The sequence below is a fragment of the Grammomys surdaster genome, unplaced genomic scaffold, assembly GCF_004785775.1.
Source record: "Grammomys surdaster isolate TR1022 unplaced genomic scaffold, NIH_TR_1.0 125707, whole genome shotgun sequence".
In the NCBI taxonomy this organism is placed as follows: Eukaryota; Metazoa; Chordata; class Mammalia; order Rodentia; family Muridae; genus Grammomys; species Grammomys surdaster.
The window spans coordinates 183,069-207,501 of record NW_021620541.1 but is presented as its reverse complement, the minus strand read 5'-3'; the positions used below and the strand labels follow the sequence as shown (position 1 = coordinate 207,501).

Here is a 24,433-nt window from a genome sequence, read left to right as displayed (position 1 = left end):
TCTCTCTCTCTCTCTCTCTCTCTCTCTCTCTCTCTCTCTTTCTCTCAAGTATCCTATACTTTTTATTCAACCTCATTAGAGTATCATTACAAAGTGTTGTGTAACATAGCATGGCATCATTTCCTTCCTGGTAAGCATGGAAGATGCCCATCAGCTGTGAGAGAGCCAAAGGGTGAGTGTCCCCAAGTAATATAGCCTTCCACCATAAAAGTAGATGGAGCTGTGACACAACACCCTGTGAATGAATTCCTGACTACCAGACTCCATTCACTGATTTTTCTATAGGTCCAGCTCCAACTGGGTGACAATATCCCAGTATGTAGAACAAGGACCCTCCCCCCTTTGTGGTCAGACTAAATCCTCAGCTCTGCATCATCCTTCATAGCTTAGGAAGTTTGGCAGTCAGCAAGATACATACTAGATGAATAGGTAAGTAGTTAGGAACAGCCTCAACTTAGACTGAGAAGAGAGAAGCTGGAGGACCATACCCTGCCCACGCTTCACCTTCTGTGATTTCCCTCAGAAGCACCCATGGGGGCTTCACAGCAAAAAATTTAAACAGGCCTGACTCCAGCCTCAGTATTTCATTTCCTGATTTTACCTTGTGGGCAGTATGTTTTACAACATGGCATACAAAGAATTCATGTTTATGTTTCCTCCTTATGTGTTACTGGACAATGACTTAAAATTGCCGATTAAGACCATTCTTCAGTGCTAAGCAACATGCAACACATGGTAATACCACAAGTTATTCTGCTTAGTTCAAGTGTCACCATATGAATCTCATCAGGGATTTTGAAATATTGCAGGTTTCCCCTCAAATTGTCTTTACAGACCCTGTCTGAAAGTTACTATTTAAGTGAGTTCAGTTGTCTAAGGAAGAGCAATGTCTCCAAGTGTGGAATTTTGTTACCATCGTGACAGGATTGCAATTGCTAACTCTTTATATTTTTCCAGAGTATCTGAATTTTTATGTATTTTAATGTTTTAGTATTATTAAATAATTGGGAGCTGGAGAGATGACTCAGCAGTTAAGAGAACTCATTATTCTTACAGAAGACTCAGGTACAGTTTCTAGCAACACATGGAGGGCTGGCACTCTCTAAACACCAAGCATATGTGTGATACACATGCATACATATAGTCAGAACACTCATATGCGTAAAATAAAAATCTTTCTTAAAAATGAGCTAATAATTGAAAATGGGTTTTAAATGCTATCGAGTCAGACTATATCAACAGGCTAGATTAGCCCTCTCTTACTTGCTCACCATTTTCAACCTCTGACCTAGGATTGTTTCTAGACACTAGAATTTTGACAACCAGTAAGAATTCAATAAGAAGGCCAAAATAAACCCACTATCATTTTTTTGTATGTAGACAGGTATATTGACTTGCCTTCCTTAAAAGTTTTTCCAGTGAGTGACAGCCATTTACTTCTGATATGCGAATCACTCATGGCTACCCTTGATTTCAGTGTACTGTTACTGGTTTAATATGGGGTCAAGGGTGCTATTTGCTGCAATAGCTCTGATGTCCAAGAATGCCAAGAATGCCAGCATACCCTGGCAGAAACTCACTTTTCACACTTAAATCTAACAAAATGTTTGGCTCTGTTAACCTTAAAATAGTAAATGATGGTAGTGATACCTTATAGTAACCCTTCCCACACACTAGAAGCCCTGCCAGCTGCTTAATCCCCTTAATGTTCTTCTCACTTCTTTAGTAGATAAACATTTCTACAGATGACCAAACTTAGGTCCCAGAGAAGTGAAGGAATCATTTCTGAGAGAGGAGAAAGAAGCCTATTTCACAAGACGACCCAGCTCACCTTTGTACCCCAAATTCTTGTTTATGTCATACTTCTTGAGGTCTTCCCCAGTTTCAAAAAAAAAAAAATGTCAGCTTTGGAGCTCACCAAGCAATGGCTTAGCAACTAACTAACATACAAAAGCCAAACAGCTCAATTAGAAGTAATGAAGTCAAGTCTACGCATAGACAAAGCTGCAGAGTGTCACTAAAGTCTCTTCTAGTCCACCTGTGTCTGGTAAAGCAGCTGGTAGAGATACAGCTTTTACTCTTGATTGCAAAACTGTTAAGTAAGGTCGCGAGACATGGAGAAATCACACAACCTGCATGTGAACATGTACAGGACTTAGGGCAGCTTGCTCCATTTCCAAGCGCTACTCTTTTCTTAGCTAATGAAGGAGCACTAACAGTCTACTGCTGCGTTATAGTAGGTGCTCTGCAGGGGTTAATTCTGTGTACTCTGCATGCTCACAACTGTCAACCCCTTGCAATCTCCGTACTACCTTCACAATAGTTGGGTAACTGCATGGAACTATCTCATTCTTTTCTCTCATGGACATGAGAAACAGACAAATGGTCTCTGATCTACTGTGGTTCAATTTCTGACTTTTTCAATGATATAATAATAAATCCACAGACACCATACTTAAGACTCTGAATTATTTTCCCAGATAGCAATAAGCATACATTTTGATGCTAGTATGAACAATGACAGAAGCTTCCAGACAGATGTGTTGTCGTGGGGAAACACTGATATGACACCCCACACTGTGCTGCGAGGCTAAGCTAAGATGTCAGCTAGATTAGGTGTAGTAAGTGAATCCCACATACCTTGCTTTCAACATGTGATGAGTGAATCAGGATGTAATCCCATTTTAAGCGAAGGAGCATCTATTCTCCTCTATCAGTTACTTTTCTGTCGCTGTGATATAGGCAGCTTAAGCAAGAGAGGGATTATTTTGGCTTATGGTTACAGAGGGGTAATCATGTATCATGGCAAAGAGGCAGGAAAACAAGTAGCAGGCATGGTTACTGGAGCAGAAATCTAAGAGTTTACATCCTCTACCATAAGCACAATGCAGAGAGAGCAAACTGGAAGCAGGTGGGGCTTTTAATCTCAAATTTTGTTCTTTTTTGTTTGTTTTTTCGAGTTGTTCTTAATCACATATTTCCTCCAGTGCAGTGAATATCTAGTATGGCAGGCTTGTGTACAAAGTTAGCAGCTTTCCTGCATGCTTGAGGTTTTTTATTTCTCTGTGCTACCCCCTTTGCTGTTATTGTTAACTTTGGCATTATGAAATCAAAACTAGAATCCACAGGAACTGAAAGTATAGCATGAAGGTGTGGGTGGGCTTGGAAGGACTAAGAAAGATCTGGTAGATGAGATTAGGCTGAAATGTCAATGAATCTAAAGGCAAGAGACATCAGAGCACTTAGGACTCAGGACCAGCTGGTGAGGCTGATGGGTTAAAGGGCAGAGGTGTAGGAAGGTGAGATGGCAGACTGTTTCACAGCCAGGACTGTTCACACCATGAAACTGGGCAGGTTTTCCATTGTTGATCCCCTGCAAAATTTGCACCACTGATCATTACCTATAAGCCATGGGTGTTTCCATTTCCTTCCCTGTATTTACGTTCCAGGAAACAAACATGGTTCCCTAACAGACACTGTATCTTGTAGCGTGTGTAAATGAGTAATCAGTATAACTCCACTGTGTCCAAGGGGACACATAACTACTTTTCTTCATATTTTTTCTGGTGTGTAATGGAGAAAGTGTAAAAGTGGTGCCAAGTGAGTCAGCCTGGATGCCTTCCAAGTGACAAGTGGCATTTCCTTGGGTCCAGTCATCCTTTTAATTTTGCCTTATCTATAACATTTAACATTTCTTGAGTACTTGCTGTGTGCCACGCATTGTTACAATTATCCTGCATGTGTTTTTGCAGAACACTACCTCCATTTATTTTACTGATGAGGGTACTCAGGCTGGGTCCCCCACCTCAGGGCTTAGCATTGCTACCTGGGTACCTAGGTTTCTATGAACTTTCCCAGAAGTGCTCTCTTTTTAGCCTGCTGATTGATCCAGATACCTGATGGGCTCATATCCAAATTCATCACTATGGCCATAATCATTAGCCTGGCTTGCACAAAGAACTATCTTAACCTTTGCCTGAAAAAAAAACCATTTAACCCTTATAAAACTCTACAGAGTTCACATTAAGTGCAGATTCTCTGCAACCTTGGAGCTCCAGGGTTTGCTTAAGATTACTATCTGGTGATTATCCAGGCTAAATCTGAATTCAAGGCACTGGCAGCAGAATTGCATTTATGGTAACTCCTGCTGTAACCCACAGCCCACATTTAACTCAGTGCACCTGTGTGGTAAACTTTCCATGATATGTAGGCATTGTTGCTAACACTGAAAAAAAGGTGATTATTCATTGGAGTTCCTGAGGATATTAAGGGACGATGGCAAATAGAGGCCACAGGTCAGAGCCATGCTCATGGTCAATATGCTGTAATAATAAAATTATTATTATTATTATTATTATTATTATTATTATCATCATTATTTATCATCATTATCATTATATTTTTCATTAGAGTTTGTTCTTGGGTTCATTCTGAGTTGCTCTTTTTTACCTACTCTTTGCTGACATGCCCTCCCTTGGGTGTGTCAGCAGTTAAGAATCTACCCATCTTTCTGGGGCTTGGGAAATCCTCCTTCTGGTAGATGACCTTGACTCTCTGACCTCACCTCTTATGGTGCTAACTTGTGGCCTTAACAGTCTGACTTCATTATAGGTCTGTCTTCTGGCTATATTCTCCACAATTTCCTCCATGACTGCATATACAGATATCTGTCTTCATCTCTCTTCCTTGCTACCTCCCCTGCCTTGGAACACTATACTTATATTTGTTCATTCAAGTTTGGTTCTCAATGTCTATGTATCTGGCTTCATTCATATTTATTAGTTGGAGAATGTTACCTTAGTTCTGTTAATATCCAAGCACGTAAAGCTTGGTTAATATAAAGATAAGATTTTAAAAAGCTCAGAGAATTAAGAAAATTACCTTTAATTACCTGCAGTCCAAATACAGTAAACATCATCATACTTAAAAGATTGTATGTGATAATGCATGTCTCACATTTTAGCCTCCCTTCAAGTTCATATCTCATGGGAGGCATCAGAACCGTTTGTTGAAAACCTTCTTTGTTGTCTCCTCTTGAAACAGAAGTGGCCACACTCCCCTAGTACACACATATACAGCTGAATCAAAATGTAGCTCACCCTCTGTACTGGGTACAGGCTCCCTAGCATATTCTGTAATCCACTATTATAGATCTTGTTTGCATCCTGCACACCAGCCCCACCATGTACTGATAGCACTGTCCTTGACTTCACAGCAGTTCGAAGTCACTCCCCACCCAGATTGACCTAGACAGATGCTAGCCTCAGAATCAGTCTTTTCTGGTCAAAATGCAATAGTGCCTCTCACTTTTCTGGACCTCTAGTATATGTTGTTTTCCTGATTTTCTTTTCACAAAGAAAACACTAAGTTGGGTTTGTGATAGATACCTATAGCCATGGCTTTGTAAGGAAGAATCTCTTCTCTTTCAGGATGTTTTGAGTGAGTTGAAGGCTTCAGAATAGGGCCTGGAATGAGGTAGTTAATCCTTTGTCAGAAACTGGCAAGTAGCTTGAATCCTATCTTCAGAAAAGTTGTTACCAGTGTGACTCCTAGAAGGGTCCATGGATCTTCTATCTCCTATCTTTTTTCTGTAAACTGTCTGTTCTAGTCTGCTACTGTTGCTGTGATGAACACCATGATTAAAAAACAACTCAGCAGGCACAACTCACAGCTCAGCTTAGAGTGTAGGAAGGGAAGTTAGGGCAGGAATTCACGATAGAAATCTAAAGGCAAGAACTGAAACAGAGGTATGGAGGAATGCTGCTTACTGGCTTGCTCCCAGGTTAACATCTAACTACCTTTCTTGCACTCCACAGGACCACCTGACTAGAGATAGGACCCACAGTAATGTGGAAGCCACATCAATAATCAGTCAAGAAAAATTCTCCCATAGACATGCCCGCAAGCCAGTCTGCTAGAGCCCAGTTGAGCACTCCTTTTCCCAGATATGTCTAGGTTCATTTCAAGTTGATGAAAAGTAAGCAGCATACCATATAAATTCATTTTGCCAGCAATCACTTCAGAAAAAAAGTTAATATCAAGAGGCAGTTGGACAGGCCTCTTTACATATCCCTGTCTCACATCATTTCCCCATGATCCAATCAGAATGAAGCAGGAGGGAAAAGCTAGATGGTATGGATTCTCTTCCAAATCTAATCTAAACCCACCCTTGTTTGGGGTCTGTAGAGTTCCTAGGAGATGCCCCTATAAATAGCTGTTCTCATACCCACCCAGTCACTGGTCTGGGTAGCTGCTTCCTGTCTTATTTCAGGACCTAGCTGTTAAGGAGAAAGTCATTTACACATTCCCAAACCCAGTGGACATCCCTAGCTCTTTATCTTACCTGACTTCTCAGCAACATTTTGTTATGGTGGTTTTTTGTTGTTGTTGTTGTTGTTGTTGTTTGTTCTTCTTCTTCTCCTCCTTCTTCTTCTTCTTCTTCTTCTTCTTCTTCTTCTTCTTCTTCTTCTTCTTCTTCTTCTTCTCCTTCCTCTTCCTCTTCTTCTTCTTCTTTTTCTTCTTTTCCTCCTCCTCCTCTTCCTCTTCTTCCTCCTCCTTCTTTTCCTCTTCCTCCTTCTCTTCTTCCTCCTCCTCCTTTTTCTCCTTCTTCTTCTCCTTCTGCTTGTTGATGATGATGATGATGATGTCTCACTAATGAACATCTTTTTCTCTCATGATTTACATAAATGCAGTTATTCTTTCATATAGAGACACCAACCCCTTAAAGCTTAGACTTTAGAAGATACTAAAATCTTGAGTTGGTATTACATTAGCAATGATATCAAATTCACATATATGCTATGCACATGCTCTGATATACATTGTACAGTTCTGATTCCTCATAATCTGTAGTAAAATATTAATAATAATAATCTGTAATAATAATCTGTAATAATAATCTGTAGTAAAATATAAATGATCTTTAAATGATGGTTGTGCTAGATTGACTGTGATTGATCCTAGTTACTCTTAAGTCTTAGTCTCTTCCTAGAGATCAGTATTGATGTTTCATCTCTGGCAGGTACTTTTCAACCATTTCTCATGCATAAAGTCATGTCTTCACAAATGCCTTCAAAGCTAAATACTGTCATTATTGTTCCCGTCTCTTAGATACAGAAAGTACAGGACAAACAAGTTGAAGAATTAATCAAAGTATCAGCTAAGCACCAGAGTCTGTAGCCTTGTCTTCTCCATGAAGACATTCAGGAGATGATAGAGTGCCCCTTGTTTGTATGAGGCACTCCCCCTGATAATTTCATGCTAGAGCCTGAGCTGTTTTTCTACTTACAGAAACCCTTGATTCCAAGGCAGAGGGTGAAGAGAAAAGGTGGACAGAGAAAGAAATGTATATGTGTACATGAGACCAGCTGCTAGGATCTGGGAATTCTAAACACTAGAAACCTAGCTAGCTAGCAGTCACCCTTTCCCACTGGTCCTAGGATTTGCACTAAGCTTCCTAAGAGTATAGTATCTTTACTTCTTTGATGGGCATAGGAAGCCTCATTACTCACCCACGTTTCTTCCTCTACTTACCACTTCTTCCAGGTAGAAGCATTTTGGGTTACGGACTATTTGCCTATTCTGGTGAGTTGAGGGAAAGAACTGGAGGGGAAATATGTCATAGAAGTAGAGACAAGGAAAGTTGGAAATGAGGGAAAATTGACTGTAACAAATAACCGAAATGTTTTGATATACAGAAGGATGCAGAGGGCTGGCTGGAAACTGAGAGGTAATACTCTGTATTTCCATTGGCAAGCCAGATATCTGCCCTTGCTCTAACAGTGAACTCCTTTTTTGAATTTTCCATGTTCTCCCACTTTCCTGCTTCAAGTTCATTGTAAGTTGAAGGAGAGGAAACTCACTATTTTAAGCCAAACACTCCATTGGTCTCTAGAAACCTGAGAGAAAAGAGAGAGACTCACTATCTCCATTATCAGATGGGGACTCTGTGACTGTGATGGGCTATAAAATGTATCCAGAAAGTCAGAAGAGAAGTAGGCAGGCTTTGAAGATAGTGCCTCATCCATACTGTTCTCCTTTTTATCAGTAGTACCCTTAGCATTTAGGTAGATTCCTATGCATCCCTAAACCCAAACTATTGCTTAAAAGTTATGAATCTTTTGCAAATATTGTAGAAAAGAAGCAATACATACTACTCAATGCTCTCCAGATAAGGACTACATGAGAAAAGGTACTGCAAAGATATGGATGGATGGATGGATGGATGGATGGATGGATGGATGGATGGATATAGAAATATAGAAAAAGAAATAGACCTTAAGGACTGGGAAGATTGTGATACTGGCAAGCCTGAATGTGAGAGCAAGCATGCAGCTGAGCTGAAGAAAGGATCTCTTACAGCCCTGAGACAACAACCTTCTTTTCTAGAAAAGATTGGGTATGTTTGTTGTGATGTCTTAAAATGTATCTATTTGCCTTGTTTGGTGGTAAGTAGCAGAAACCATTCAAGAATGTAATTAAAGTAAAGACAAATCAAAGGGTGAATATCTCTTATGGAATTGAAATAGAATTGGAAAACACGTGCAGAGATACCAGAGTTAAAGTGAGCAGGTCTCTGCATCTCTGCAGCAGAAGTTCAAAAACCTACAGAGCCCCAACAATGCAAATCAGCTACTTGGTCTCCCAGACTCTGTTTCTGTACAGATAACCACTGGAATTATTTACTTCGTTGAGTGCCTTCCCCTATATAATATATCCTAAGTAGGGGTTCATGAAGGGTAGCCCAAGCTCTGAGAACTACTGCTATCTATAGGACCCATATAAAAGAGAATTATTTTTGAGCAAAACATTTTTAAAAATGGCATTTAGGGTAGCTGCAAGTGGGGGCCAAGAGCTCAGTGAGTAAAGGTGCTTTCTGAGAAAGCTTGAGGATATGAATTTTATTCAAGAATCAACATGAAAACACTGAATGTAGTAGTGCTTGCTTGTAATCCCAGCTCTAGGGATGCAGAAGCAAGTGAGTCCCTGGAGCTTGTTGACTTAACCTAATTGGCAAGCTTCAATTCCCAATAAAAGACAATATCTTCAAAAACAAGGTGGAACAGACCACATGAATCTCATGAAGAAGGAAGACCAAAGTGTGGGTGCTTCGGTCCTTCTTAGAAGGAGTAACAAAATACTCATGGAGCAAATATGGAGGCAAAGTGTAGGGCAGAAACTGAAGTAGGGGTCATCTGGAGACTGTTCCACCTGGGGATCCATCCCATGTGCAATCACCAAAGGTAGACGCTGTTGTGGATGCCAGGAAATGCATGCTGACAGGAGCCTGATACAGCTGTCTCCTTAGAGGTCTGCGAAAGCCTGACATATACAGAGGTGGATGCTCACAGCTAACCATTGAACTGATCATGGGGTTCCCAATAGAGGAGCTAGAGAGAAGACTGAAGGAGCTGAAGGGGTTTGTGGCCCCATAAGGAGAGCAACAATACCAACCAACCAGAGCTCCCAGGATCTAATCCACCAGTCTGGGAGCACATAGGGAGGGACCCATGGCTCTAGCTGTATATGAAGGAGAGAATGGTCTTGTTGGGCATAGGTGGGAGAGGAAGTCCTTGGTCCAGTGAAGGCTGGATGCCCAGTGTGGGGCGGTGGGAGGGGGGCACATCCTCATAGAAGCAGGAGGAGGGGGGGGGATGGGATAGGGGGTTCCTGGGTGAGGGGGCAATGGGGAAAAGGGATAACATCTGATATGTAAATAAAATATCCAAATAAATAAATAAATGAATAAAACAAGGTAGAAGATGAAATGACACTCTGAGGGTGACCCTATACTACAAATAATGCACCACCGCACATGTAGCAATATTGCATGTGGATAGCTGTGATTCTAACAGTATTTAGGGCTTATGTAGAGAACCCAATTTTTATATATTCTATATGGGTAAATACCATGAGCCCTTCATAGTTTAGCCCTCCCCACCTCCTACTCTATTTTTATATAATTTATATCCTAAAATAAGCACTCACAGATTCAATCTTACCCCCAATTTAGAGATCTTTATCCTCAGACTTTTAGCATATTGAGCCATGTAAGCACAGTTTAGACAGTCTGCGGCTGGCTGGCTCTATCTCTCTGTAGCTGGCATATGATGGATAGATGCACAGTGACTGTTGAATGAGATGCAATCTCCCCTAACATCTTTCCCATGCCCCATAGTCCCTGGGTCCCAAGAATATTTTTATATGTAGACTTTTATCTCTTATTCCAAGTAGATAAGTGTGTATCTTTTCTAGGAGGAAGAGAAGGGTCCAACACTGTATCTAATGTAGGTTTAATATAAACCTGACTCTAGATATCTGACCACAGAGGAATGGTATCCATTTGACATCACTGTACAGAGAAACAGGAAAGAATAATATAGGCCAGGACAGACTTGGCTCACACCCATGGCTCTCAGACTGGCTGAGTATAGTTTGCAGGCATCTACAGTCATCCTTAACAAACTTCTGTAGTAGCACTGTGGGACTATGAATTACTATAATTAATTATAATTATAAAGGCTCAACTATAATCATATTTGGGGGTTCCAAACTGAGCTTCCATGCCACCTCTCGCCACCTCTTACCCATCCACCAAGACTGACTAACAATGGTTTCAGAAATCTATCCTTATCTATCCTGGTCCATACTTTTCTTAATCATTAATTAATATAGTCTTGATTGTGTGTGACTCAGATTGTGCCTCTCTTCTACTCTACATTGGCCCAGGTGAACACAGTGACTAACAAAGAATATGGCTTCTCTTTGAACATTATCCCTGTGGTCCCTGCTTAGGTACATGCTCTGAGATTCAATAAGTGAATTTGCTTCATATGGCTATGAAAGTTGCTTCTTTCAGAAGTGTCTGCTATTCCCTCAAGCCTTCCAAACTGGTTTTTTTTTTATTGTAGAGATAGACAAAGAAGGTCCATGATTGCATCAAGATCCTAAAGTCAGTGTTGTGACTAGAAAGCCTGATGAAGTGCTAAGATAATAGCCAAAAGAGATGACAGTGTATCAGGCCACAGGGTAATGACAGCCTTGCACATGATATCTGCTTATACTATTTGCCTGTCCCCTGCCAGGTTCACTACTTGGCATGATAATGCCTCACTTATCACATCTCCTGGAAGCAAACATTATCACTATTCTGTGCAGGTGGCACCTGAAGTAGCAAGAAGCTCGATTTCTTGGCCAGGACAATACTCAAAGTGGCATTGCCAGGATTTAAATACAGTCTGTATTTCTTAAAAGCTTAGTGCTATGTTGCCATCTTTGAGCCTTTCTCCTTTTCTAAGAGACAGTATCTAAGCTGCAACCCAACAGTCCAAACACGGGTGGTCAGAAACCAGGAGATAGATCCTGAGGAACAGAAGACTGGGTAGGAGTGATTGAAGTTGGAGGATTCCAAGTAATCCATCAGACTCCGGACTTACCTGGCTAGGTGCTGGCTATCTGTGGAGTGGGTTTCTACCTACTCTGTGGGATTATGATATAGGCCATTTCTGAGGTTGATGGGTCATGGTTGGTCGTTCCTCTCAGTGGCTTCATATCACTGGTCTTCTATGCCCTGACCTATAGGACAGGTAGACATAAGTCTTTTTATACTGCCCTGCTTGGTTCTTGGCTCTGATATTAGCACACTCTGTAGTTTTGTGGAAAGTAGACCCAGCCTGTATATCTACCCTGATGTTCTGTTGGTCAGCCATGGTAACCTGTCAGTTCCTCTGTTGTTGCCTGTAAGGGATTTAAACAGTTGCTTAGCCTCCCTGGGCTGACCATCAGCTATCTTCAAAAGGAAGGGACTGACATCAAAGGTACTCTTTATCTCTGTCTACCTCTCTTTTAGGAAGTCTGTCATCCAGCTTGACCTTGCCAATACCAAGAAAGCAATGATTGTCCCAGCATTTGAGACACTGCGCTACCGACTCTCTTTCCCCAAGTCAAAAGCAGAACTGCTGTCAATGTTGGACATGGGGACCCTATTCACATTCAGGTGAGTGACCCTCATAGCTGTCATCTGGGGTCCCAGAACACCTAGATGTCAAAGCTGTTGACAAAGAGGTCAGTTGGTTGTATTAATTTACTATAAAACCAAAGAAAGATATTCAGGCCATTGTCCTTGGGACTCTTGTCTATTGTCCTTTCCTAGCATGTTATTTGCTTTGCTTTATACATGGATGGTAGGCACTATGTCCAGATGGAAAGAGAGGCCTGCTGTGGCAAACAAACAGGGCCCTGTCACACTCCGTTGGCTCAGAATTCTGCCTTTGGTATATACATAGCAGTGTTCTCTGGAGGAAAAAAAAATGATAGAATGAATACATATTTATAATGAATTTATTAGAGTACTTTGGACAATACAATCAGATTGGTTCAACAGTGGAGAATCAAGAATTTGGTAGTTGGCACTCCAGGAGGCTGAGTACAATACCAATCTGATGCCAAGGACCTGTTAGAGTCTTGCTCTTCAGCATACATTGAATGCCTTGTAAACTCTGGTTCTCATATCATAGAGGAGCTGTTGATAGCAGCAGCAAAAGGATATATAAATTTGTCAGTAAAAGAGAAAATCCAGTGAGCAGAATTTTTTGTCTTCCAAGTCTGGCCATTGTGAGAAGCTGTCACATTTAGAGTAGGTGTTCCATATCAATTAAGGCAATCAAGACAATCCCCACAGGACATCCCATGAACCAACCCAATGTATACAATCCCTCATTGAGACATTCTTGTATCAAGTTGACAATTAAAACCATGACATACACATTAATTCTCTTGCTGAGTGGGATTTACTCTGAGATCCCTTGCAGGGATCTGTTTCCTTTTTTGTGTGTGTATGTAGTCTAATCTCTCAGCTCTTAGGGCATGGAACAGGGATATATAGTCATCATCTGCAACTAAAGTCGCCATATAAAGTCATTGATGGGACTCCAAAGTTGCACACGACTGATGTAAGAGCCAACTGCCCAGTGATAGCTACAACCAAAACCATTGGTTTTCTCAATCCGAAACCCCAGTGCCTCCAAGGATATTCAGGGAGCTATGCTGTCCAGAATGTCTCAGAACTCATCTGCACAGTATTAATGAGCTCCAGACTCTAACATTAACTGTTGCCATCAGGACTAGGGAAGTAGGAATCCTGCTAATTCCTTTCAGATGAGGCAATATGAACGGAACCATTGCATCTTTATATTTTATGGGGAGTTGAGAGTATCTGGTGGAGCCAGGACTCAATCATCAGCACTCTAGAGAGAAACCTAGAAGAATTCCTCTCCCCAAACCCAAGCCATCCCTTTCTACTTCCCATAAATTGCATGCTTTGTATGGACCAGGCACAAACATAAAGTGAATTCCTTTCTTTCTGCAGCAGAAACACTGATGTGAGTAATGAAATAATCTGCTCAGTGACACATGGCTGATAAATGTCAGAACCTGAGGAACCACCAGGCCTGACTTCTTAAGTGAAATAGCATTGGGCTGCTGACAAGTCCTTGATTTTCAAATCAGTTCTTGTTTGAAAATACAGAATCACAAATCAGTGCTGGAAATTAAGATTTGGAGTCAATCTTTTCTCTGAGTCTCCCACAGTTACTGTGGAATACCTACTGAGCCAAATACCTATCAAATGTCCAAGGTGTTCTTTCTGCTACCCCAGGTGATATGAGAACTCATTTCAAGGCCATATCTCTAGGAATGAGTGGTGGGACATAGCCTGCTGTATCCATAACTACTATTCTGGCCAGCAGCTTGTAAGCCACCATACCAAGTGCTAAATTACAGACTTTCCCTCTGAGAAAATGCTTTTGTCACCTGCTCTCCAAAGAAACGTACTCTTCACCACATCTGGCATGAGAAGCTTCAATACCCCTCTGCATCCTCCAGGAACATGGTGCTTAGAGTATGTATGGCCCCTGGACTGATAGTATCATGTTGTTTGGGACCTTCTTGTAAATATAGCCTCAGATCTCATCCTGGACCATAAACTCTGGCGTTAAAAGTAGTCCTTCACATGGCTCAGTCACATATCAAGTTTGAAGACACTGCTCAGAGAGCTTGAAGTTGTCTGGTATGGCTAGACCCTGTGGCCCATTGTCTGCTGGACCAACAGTAGACAGAAGGTTTCCTAGGCAGTCTTTAGTTTGTGCTGTAAGTGTGTGTATTGAGTTTGTTGTAGTAACTTCACTGCTTTCTCTTCTGCTCAGCTATTTGTCATGCTGTCAGCAGGCCAGACTGAGTAAATGGAAACAGCCTCTCTAACCAGATTGAGTGATTTGTGAGAATTCACTTCATGTTAAAAATTGATATTATTATCTCTTGCTTTACCAGGAGAAAGAAACAAGGCTGTTAACCTGTCCACACCTGCTAAACAAAAGGATGCAAATCTAGGCAGGCTATCAGTAGCCATTTTTAGAAAACATCTTGTTTAACTGTCTAGTAAGGAAACAGCATTTGTGGGATGTTTCCTGTGTGCTACCCCTGTGCCAATGTTTCTGCCATTGTCTTGCTTAAGCTCCTGGGCAGTTTTTCATGATAGGTATGATCTTTCCTAGCTCACATGAGAAGAAACTATTAAGAACTTGATTGTTCAGGGTCTGCTGTTCATAAGTGGTAGAAGTGAGATTTGAACCCTGACCCATTGGCCCTACTTTGCTATGCTTGGAACCAACTATGAATTCCCAGTCATCACTTTTGGCATGCCTATTTTGTCAAAGGTACCATGTATCAAAGCTGCCTGTTCAGCAAATTCTCAAATAGAAAATCAATTGTTCCATGGTCTAGTTTTTTGGATTAGACCTATTACTGACATCTTACAATATCCTTTCCAAGCTCCATTGAAGTAATACTCTCCCTACCCTTTCCATTTAAATAACTGGCTTTGCTGGACACTACTTCATTGATTGTATTGAATCTCAGTTCGCCACCTATGCCCAGCCTGCCTGTCCTACCCAGCAACACATTAAGTCTGTTGGGTTGAGTTTGTGATGGTCTGGCAGAAATCCAGTCTCTTTGATGGAATGGGAGTTTTAGGTAAGAGTTTTAGCCATGCCGCTGGAACGCTACCTGCCATGTACTTGCTTTCACAGCCTTGTTTGCTTTACAAGCTGTCCCCAGCCTATCTGGGATTCATTACTATTTGCAACTCAGTATCAGGATAATTTTTAGAATTTAAAACAGTAAGCATCTGCAGCATTTAAAACCATCCTAACACATAGTAAATACCTAACAACTACAATTTCCTTAGAGAAACCCACTAACCCTCTCTTCTGCAGCTAAGCTATTAGGTCCTACCCTTCCTTTCTTCCTTTTGTTTCATGAAGCCTTTCTGTCTACACCAAGATACCATCTTTCCTGATCCCTTTCTGTTATCTTCAACTGTGCCTTCATTTCATTCCCTGCACTCACCTTCCCCATTACTTGCAGTGACAACATCCCACTCTACTCACTGCTCTCCTTCTCTTTCTGACACCTCACAAGTTTTAGATTCATCCACTCATTTTTCCAATGTACTTTCCTCATATCATAAAACTGAATACACCAATAAGATCAGAGCACCAACCTAGTGCTGATGGAGGAGAAAGCCATGGATCTTTAAGCTAAAAAGAAAGCATTGAGATGAGGTGGGAAGAGGGATTTAAAAGGGATTGTGGTGCATTCAGGAACAGAGTCCTAATCTGCCAGTCTTTCTGCCTCATCCCTTGCTCCTTCTACCCTTGTATGCATGTTCAAGACAGTAGCACACAAGCTGGCACTTGAGCTATACTACCTAGGATTTATTACTATTTGCAACTGAGCATCAGGATCATTTTTAGAATTTAAAAATATATGCATATACACAATTTAAAATCATCCCAACACAGAGTAAATGCCCAACAAGTACAACCTCCAAATCATTATATAGTTCATTTCTCACTGATAGATAACAAAGTAGCATCAACCTCAATTTTCACTAACTTCAAGGACCTGCTTAGTAATCTGTATATCTAAAAAAAAAAAAAATCCACTCTTGCCTCATAATATAATATAATATAATCAGAGGAGTATCCTACTCCTAAAGACTGCCCCATCATTAAGGATTGAGCAGGATTACCAGTGGGTCCTGGTAGGAAATACAAGATATAGATTTCTTGGAAATGATGGCAAGTGCTCAGAAGTTCATTGATCTTTCTATGGAGTCTTCTCATTAGTGACAGATAACTCTGAGGGACTGCATTAGTTTCCTGGGGCTGTAACAAAATACTATAAAATAGGTGTCTTAACACACAGTTGAATATTATTTAACAATTTTGCAAGTCAGAAGTCCAAATTAAAGGTCCTAGTAGGTCCATGATTTTCTAAAGGCTCAAGGAAAGATCCTTTCTGCTTTTGTTCTTGGTGATTGCCAGCAGTCCTTGTTTCCTGATGGGTCCATCATTCTAGCTCTGTCTGAATCTGCACATGGTTTACTCATGAGTAACTTGAGTATACTTATAAAGATCCTATTCCCTACCCGGTCCCATTTACAAGCACTAAAAGTTTGAACTTGAATTAGGATTTTGCAGGGACATAGTAATCTCACCAAGAAGACCATATCAACATATATTTCTTCTTCCTCTTCATCACCAGGGTTGGGAAAATTCAGCTTGCATCCCTTCACTCAATGGCTTTTCTCTACATGTCCCAGGTATCACGTATGGACTAAAGGCCACGCACCTACAAACTTTGCCAAGTGGCGGACTGCCACCACGCCTTACCAGGTTGAGTGGGAGGCTGATTTTGAGCCATATGTTGTTGTGAGACGAGACTGCCCTGAGTATGATCGAAGATTTGTGGGATTTGGCTGGAACAAAGTGGCTCACATCATGGAATTGGATGCACAGGTGAGAACAAAACACCAGCCTGGTCCTATGTTGGGAAGGAGAGATATACAGATATCAGAGCTGAAAAAGTACCTTAGAGACAAGATTCAAAAGAACCTTCAGAGAAACAAGATGTGTTGAGGAACTAACATGTAAATCTGTTTTCTGGGCTTTCAACCTCAAACCTTTGCTCTCCCCTTGCATAGGAACTAGTTCCTGGCCAGGATCATGCAAATGTGAGCTTCCACCCTCCTCCATCTGGTGAAGAAAATAAGCACAGGATTACTAGTTATGACTGGACTCCAAATTGTATAATTGTCTCACTTTACATGGCACAAAACATGCCACTAAAATGTTACTAATTATTCTGCCCTTCAATTAAAACAGCAGTGATTTTTTTAGACTATGTTCCATCTGAAAGCCTTCATTCATTTACACAATACTTACCAAACATCTACTTCAGAAGTCTGCGGAATTATAATAGGTTAAGCTGGGTACTGTACACTTTTGAAACAGACCAGATGGTAAAGCTTTGTGAGACTTCCAAGTCACCCTACTCAGCTCTGCCACTGTTGTTCCTCCACAGATGTTCTCTAAACAAATGTTCATGGCTAGCTTTCACTACCACTTCATTTATACAACTGAAGAAAACCAGACAGGCTGTAGTTTGTCAACCCCATTTGCTACTCATGAGAGACATGTTTCCTTGAGTCTGAGCCATCCCAAGTGACTAAGAACCTCTAATATTGGTAGATTTTGTGGAACAGTATCCATGTTGAGCAAAACAAAACATGATATCCATCCATTGGTACCCATGTCATGACTAATATACCTGCTTACAGACTATGAGTCCTAGTCTACCGTTGTTGCTACCAGCAAAAACAGTGGTACTTCTGGGTCCAACAGTGTTGTGTAGTGACCATCCTGTCACAAAGGCCTAGCCTTTGTTTTAGACTCACAGAGATTTTGCAAATGGACCATATACTTTCCTGTATTTGCCTATAGCACTCATCAGACACAGTCTTATCCATTCATTCCAGTGACTGAATGAATGATAGGGACTGATGAATGAAGTAGCCCACTCTATCCCTGTGTAAAATGCCCAGACAGGTGGGCCTTAGGGTCTTGCATGTTCTCCTGATTGTTTGTACTTAACTGTCAGCTGCTGTCCTCTGCCTGCTGCATCTGCCTGTCCTGTCCTTGGTTTGTCTTGCTGAGTATATTTATCCTTGTCTGCTCTGGGCTGAGAAAGTAGATGGCATGAATCCAAATTGAGTAAGGATATAGACTGTGCATGTGCTGGGTTCTATCTTTATTACACATCCTAAATTTGTGTTCACTGTTTTAGCTGTTCAGAGGTGTTATGTATTTGCCTGTATCCTGCCATGTCAAGCATATTCTATAACGCCATCACTTATAAGAAGCTGGGGAAATTTTTATCATTCTTAAGTGTCAATATAGCTAAAAATTTTAATTTTTTATTTTGGTATTTTATTTACATAATTATTTATATGACTATTTTTAAAACAGGATCTTATACTATAGCTTAGACTGGTCTGAAACTTGCTATGTAGCCCAAGTTGTCCTGGAATTCGTGGCAGTCTTCTCATGTAGTCTTTCTAAGTGCTAGGTTATAGACCTGAGCCACCATGTTGAGCTTTAACATTTGCTCTTTTCCTTGCCTTTTATTTTTGTTTTGTTCTCTCTTTTTGTACTTTTTGTTGAGACTGTCACATAAACAGATCACTGTCCAAGAGAATATTATATAGTAACATCATTATAGCTTGACTATGTGGTATATGGAGAGCCTCTGAGGTGGATGTGTGTTCTGTTTTTCTTCCCATAAAGTATGAGTTTTACCCTCATAATCTTACTTCAAGATAGATTTTCTCACTCTCACTTTGTATATTAGCAAACCAAACTTCAGATGACTCTGATATTTTGTGCAAGTTCATGGACAGGACCCTGAAGCAAGTTATTCTGGAGCTATTGTGCCTCCCTCCTACTGTTATTCTCCAGTACCTTGATTCAGAATCATACATAACCGAAGGCTCTTACCAGATCTCTCATTACTCTTGTCTTCCTCCTTCTAGGAGTATGAGTTCACCGTGTTGCCCAATGCCTACATGATCCACATGCCCCATGCCCCTAGTTTCGACATCACTAAGTTCCGTTCCAACAAGCAATATCGCATCTGTCTCAAAACCCTGAAGGAAGAATTTCAACAGGACATGTCCCGACGATATGGCTTTGCTGCCTTGAAATATCTCACGGCTGAGAACAATAGCTAGCACTACGAAGGCCACCACTAGGAAGAGACATGCCACAAGGGAAGAGCCACTTTCTGCCTGGGGCCCAGCCTTTGAAGACAAAATCCAACACTGCTTTTCTTTGGTTTGTTTCCCTTTGTCTCTTTGGCCCCACAAAGCTACTCTCTTCTGAAATCTTGAATAGAGACCCAGTCCACCATGGGTGCTTCCAGGATGGAACATAGAAGAGTGAAGCAAATGAAGAGTTTAACAACTTACCACAAAGCTACAGACCAAGTCAGTTTCTGGATGTTCCCATTGCGTTTTTAACAGTTATGAGTCAAACTTAGCTGTTGAGGATGTAAGAGCAATAAAGTTCCCTACAGTGGAAATTTAACCTGCCACCTAGCTGGGTAACCATGTGGATAGCAACACAAGGACCCAAACAAACATTTGGAGACTCTCATAGGGACATTATACATGCAGAGACCTGGAGGAGGGATGAATTGGTTATTATTTTCAAAATCACTCTTGTTTTGTTTTGAGTTGTTCGAATTTGTGGGATTTTGTTCATTTTGATATAGGAAACCAAGATTTTAAAATATTTAATCCTTAAAGCTCTAAAAGAAAAAAATCAACTCCCTCAATCAACACTCCTCAACAGCAGTGGCCCTGCAAAGACAAGCATCCTTGAAGAATGTTCATGTGTGGACAGCTTCCTTCATGATGAACACAGAGATCACCTGATTCCAAGTTTCCAGTCTCTAGATCCAGGGCTATGACAGGGGCTACAGAAATATGAGACCAAATACTATATGCAAGTCACATTTTCTATGGACCATCACCAAGTCACAAGGAAAGGGCTTCATGGAACTACTTCAGCATTCACAGAAGGTATGATTCCCTTCTCAGGCCTTTAGAAGAACTTGGACAGTTCACAGAAGTCCAATTTGAACTCTCATATGACTACACTGAAGCCACTGGAAGAAATGGGTCAGGTATCTCTGTGTTCTTCCCTGCCTCACTGTTGAAAGTGAGGAAGCTGATGAACTTAGTTTTCCCTCAGGACCTGTCCGAGTGTTGGCACACACCTCTTCATTGTGCATATGGAAGAAACACTGGACCCATTTTCTTTACTCTTCACTATTAATGTTGTGTTTACATTGATGAGAACAAGAGTTAATGGCATACCCTATACTGGGCTGTTTGTATTGAGTTGCCATGTGACCAGCAAAAGCTGGATTCAATAAATGAAATTCTTCCTCTTCTCTCTCCCACCCTTGTAAGAAGCCACATGACATACTTTGTCTAGAGGGCAAAGTCAAACCCATTCACAGCACCTCACACTCTCTGTTCTTACATCTCATCTTTCTCATTATTTAAAATGTCACCTTTGTTTCACTCCCAACTCAAGGAAAATTCAAATTTTCCATTGTGCATCTGTCTCACCATGTAGCCAGATGTTTTATATTTTAAGTATGCAAATTGTGGTAATCAGTATCATTCAATTGAATAGCCTGTCTTTAAGGGCTCTCTTGTCCTGTGGAGTCCCATGACAGTCCAATCAATAAGACTACTACCTGTGGTGTGTTCAAGGGTGTTCCCCTAGTTTAGTACAAAATTAAGAAAATTGTAATTAGAATTAATTGTCACAGAGGTACAGACAAGTTTGTGCCTTTATCCGTTACTTCTTTTGTTACAAGAACAATATCTGACAGAGTTTGAAAATCTAGTCCATCTTGGTAGGGAAGGCATGGTAGCAGGAACTTGAAGCAACTGATCACATTTCATCTGTAGTCAGGAAGCAGAAAAAGATAAGGGTCAGCACTCAGATTGCTTTCTCCTTTTTTGTTCAATCAGGGACCTCATCCAATGGGATGATCCTGTGTGTACTTAGAGTGGGACTTCTCACTTGAGTTAGGCTAATCTAAATAATCACTCAGATGTGTTTAGAGGTTGATTATCCTAGTTAAATAGATTATTCTAGATAACTAGGTGATTATCCTAGTTAATTTTAGATCCTATCAAGTTGACAATATTAACTATCACATTGTACATATATATATCATTATATATAACACATATGTAAAGGAAACATCTGCATGTATAGCATATATGCAGAATTTATCATTCTCAAGGTAATACATGAACATAATCTATGAATATCATTACAAAAAACCCCCACAAAATCAGTGACTTTCCCTAAACCCCATAATTGGCTATTTAATATTTTCCTTTAGCACTCACTGTTTTTTTTTTCCTTCCTTCACACACATGTATGTGCACCCAGAGGCACATATTAATTCTGCTGTTTTTCCTGAGATTATCTATTGCTAGCAGGTTGATCTGAAATAATCATTTCCAGCTACTTGAGTCAAGCTGAACATTAGCTGGTTACACTGGTTCCTCAGTATTAAGCATCACATTTTAATTCCCTAAAGCTTTTCTTTAAACATTTATCCTGGCACATGAATCAGACACAGATATCTTGTTTTCATTTGTATATTTATAGGAAGAGCCAATGACCATTTAATTTGCTAGTCTAGGGTCACTCCTGAGAATGATAGAAGATGCTACTTACTTTGGTATAATACCCATAAACTGAAAGACGATGAAACTGCATATACATAGAATCAATTAAAGCCAGAAGCTGACACTCCATACCAGCATGAGAAACATTCTATTTCCTCAAATATGGCTGTCTGGCACTGTCATTTAGTCGCATTTAAAACAAAAGTTAACTGATGCTCAAATTCAAACAAGAAGTTGGCAGCTGATGGAGATTGATGTACGATGTATGTGGATCCAACATAATGAATCTTCAACAGGTACCTGGGGAGTCACCACTTGGTGCTAGCACAGGCCCATATTAGGGAACAGGGCCATTTGAGACAAAGATGGTGATTCCTTTGTATCAGCTTCTTAAAAGCAAACAAACTTTGGGATGGGTTGTGCTCATGTCATGCCAATACTATCTTGACTTTCACTTGAAAGGAAGGGCAGGTTCTCTCATCAGCTCCATCATGCTCAATGTCCAGAACTGCATTTTAAATAATAATCCACTTTGTGCAAGAGCATTTTGTATATACTAGCACATTGAGTAGCTGGAGCAAAGCCAAGAAGTGGGTATTGCTGATTATCAGTGAGGAGATGCGGTATGTTCAAATTAAATAACTTCCCACCAATTCCCTGAGTACAGATATCATACAGCCAGATTTTAAACTCAATTCTAATTATTTAACCCAGAACTACATAACCTGCAATATGTTATTGCTTCCCCTAATAAGGAGCAGCTGAGTAAATAAGAACTGGAAGAGAAAACCTTCCTCCTTTAATATCTGTCCAGTAACACAGCCTGAGTAACAGACACTCATCCATTCTCCAAAGTTAGCTATGCCCATGGACTTCCTGAAGCTCATGTCAGTCTATAACCATATGCAAACAGGTGGGTTCAGTCTTAGGGGGTCAGAAATAGTCTCTTCAAATGATAAGCTTTCAGGTAAAAGGGTGGAGTTTTAAGTTCCTCCTTGAACCCCAATTTGTCAAGCTGCTTCAAAGTGGTATCTGTAAACATGTTGATCTCACTTATAGAGTGCATATTTACCAAGATTCATAGAGCTCTCTCCTGAAATAACAGACACTATGTTAATACTGTTTCTCTCAAAGTAAAGGCTGTGATTGTTATTACCAGGCCTTTAGGAAGCTTGATGTTGGTAGAGAAAGATGATAAAAAAAAAATACCCTTGCAGATGGAGTCTCTGCATACTACTAATGAAGATGGTAAGAGCTATGTTATCAAGCCCAAACTTCAGTGGTAGTTGGCACTGCTAGATCTTGACAGCCGTGCAGCCTTATGATTCCTTTACTTAGGTGGTAAGATATATTTCAGAAATTTTACATGTTCTCAAGATTCTATAGATAATAGTGAATGCTTTGGGATTAAAACAAAGTCAGACTGGCTTCAAAAACCAGTCCCTTTGCATTAATACATGCTGTGACTTTCTTTTGTGATGCTGCACGTACCCACTAGGTTTCTAGTCATCTTTTCATATAGTTCCTAGTGACATGATTTATTCTTGTTTTCTTTTAATCCTAAAGATAGATTTTTCAGTTTACTGGCACTATCATTTATAAAAATCTCACAATCATCTGAAGCCAACTCAAAGGTTCCAGGCTCATAGGATCTGATGCTGGAAACACTATAGCCTTTGTTTTCATACACTGAACAAAAAAATTATTCTCAAAAAGTGACTTTTTTATTTTTTAAGAATGGTATCTAAAAAAGGTAATGCACTTCTGATTATGGATTTGGTCATTGATTTGTTCCAACATTTCAAATGACCTCCAGTCACCATAACTTCTAAGATATAAGAATGTCATCAGTTCTGGTAAATAATTTCCCCATAGGGTCCACCGCTAATTTGGCTGCTTCACTACCAATGAATGAAAGTGGCTGTTGAAGTGCTTCGTGTGTATGAATGGATTGGGGTCTAAGCTTTTTGACATGGCTACTTAACATGGACATAAACTACACCAGATAGCATAGGCAATGCTGAATCTGGGACTGTGAAGCAAGGGAGAACAAATAAGCTGAGAGATAGACATGTTTTTAATCACAACTGCACCAAAAGCATAAGGCAAGAATTATCTCTATTATAAAGATAAAGGAACATTTGTTCAGAGGGGTTAACTAAGAGCCCTGAAAATCCATTCTAGGCCTCTACATCTCCCAGGTTTGTTCATTTGATTGTTCAGTTTCCTGGAGATTCAGATAAGCATTAAGTTATAAAATCATAATAAGAAAAATAGGCCGAGCCTCTAGGAACTGAGCTTATCTTTTACCCCCAGTGGTACTTCGTAACTCTTAATGTATGTAGGAATCACATTAAGGATCTCATCAACATCAAATTTACTCAGTAGACCCCAAGAGCCTGTATTTATAACAACCCCAATTGGTGCTGAGGCCTCTTCAGGCCTTTAACAGTAAGCTTGTTTCCAAACTTTTGTAGAACCCTGATATCAGGGCTGGCAATCTCTAGATACAATAGCAAATCACCAGCAAGTTGTCTTAATCACTGTTCGATTGCTGTGAAGAGTCACCATGACTATAACAACTCTTATAAATGAAAGCATTTAGTTGGGTCTACTTTCAGTTTCAAAGGTTTAGTCTATTGTCGTTATGTAGAAAGAATAGTGGTGCACAGGTAGACATGGTACTGGAAATAGACTCTGAGCCTGGCATGGGCTTCTGAAACACCAAATCTCACCCCTAATGACAATTTTCCTCCAACAAGGGCACACCTCCTAATCTTTTCAAATAATGCCACTCCCATGAGCCTATGAGAGCCA

General features: G+C 40.4%; 1 protein-coding gene across 4 annotated transcripts in view; it reads left to right on the top strand.

Moving 5' to 3' along the window:
- The window catches only part of Large1 (LARGE xylosyl- and glucuronyltransferase 1), a 228,531-nt gene extending 208,172 nt beyond the window's left edge, over positions 1–20,359 (top strand). For all 4 annotated transcript variants that reach the window (XM_028788201.1, XM_028788202.1, XM_028788203.1 and 1 more), the window contains exons 11-13: positions 11,849–11,995; positions 16,661–16,856; positions 18,929–20,359. In XM_028788201.1, coding sequence (XP_028644034.1) covers positions 11,849–11,995; positions 16,661–16,856; positions 18,929–19,126 — 541 coding nt within the window. In that variant the 3' untranslated portion in view covers positions 19,127–20,359. The remainder of the gene's footprint in view (positions 1–11,848; positions 11,996–16,660; positions 16,857–18,928) is intronic.
- The last annotated feature ends 4,074 nt before the right edge of the window (positions 20,360–24,433 follow it).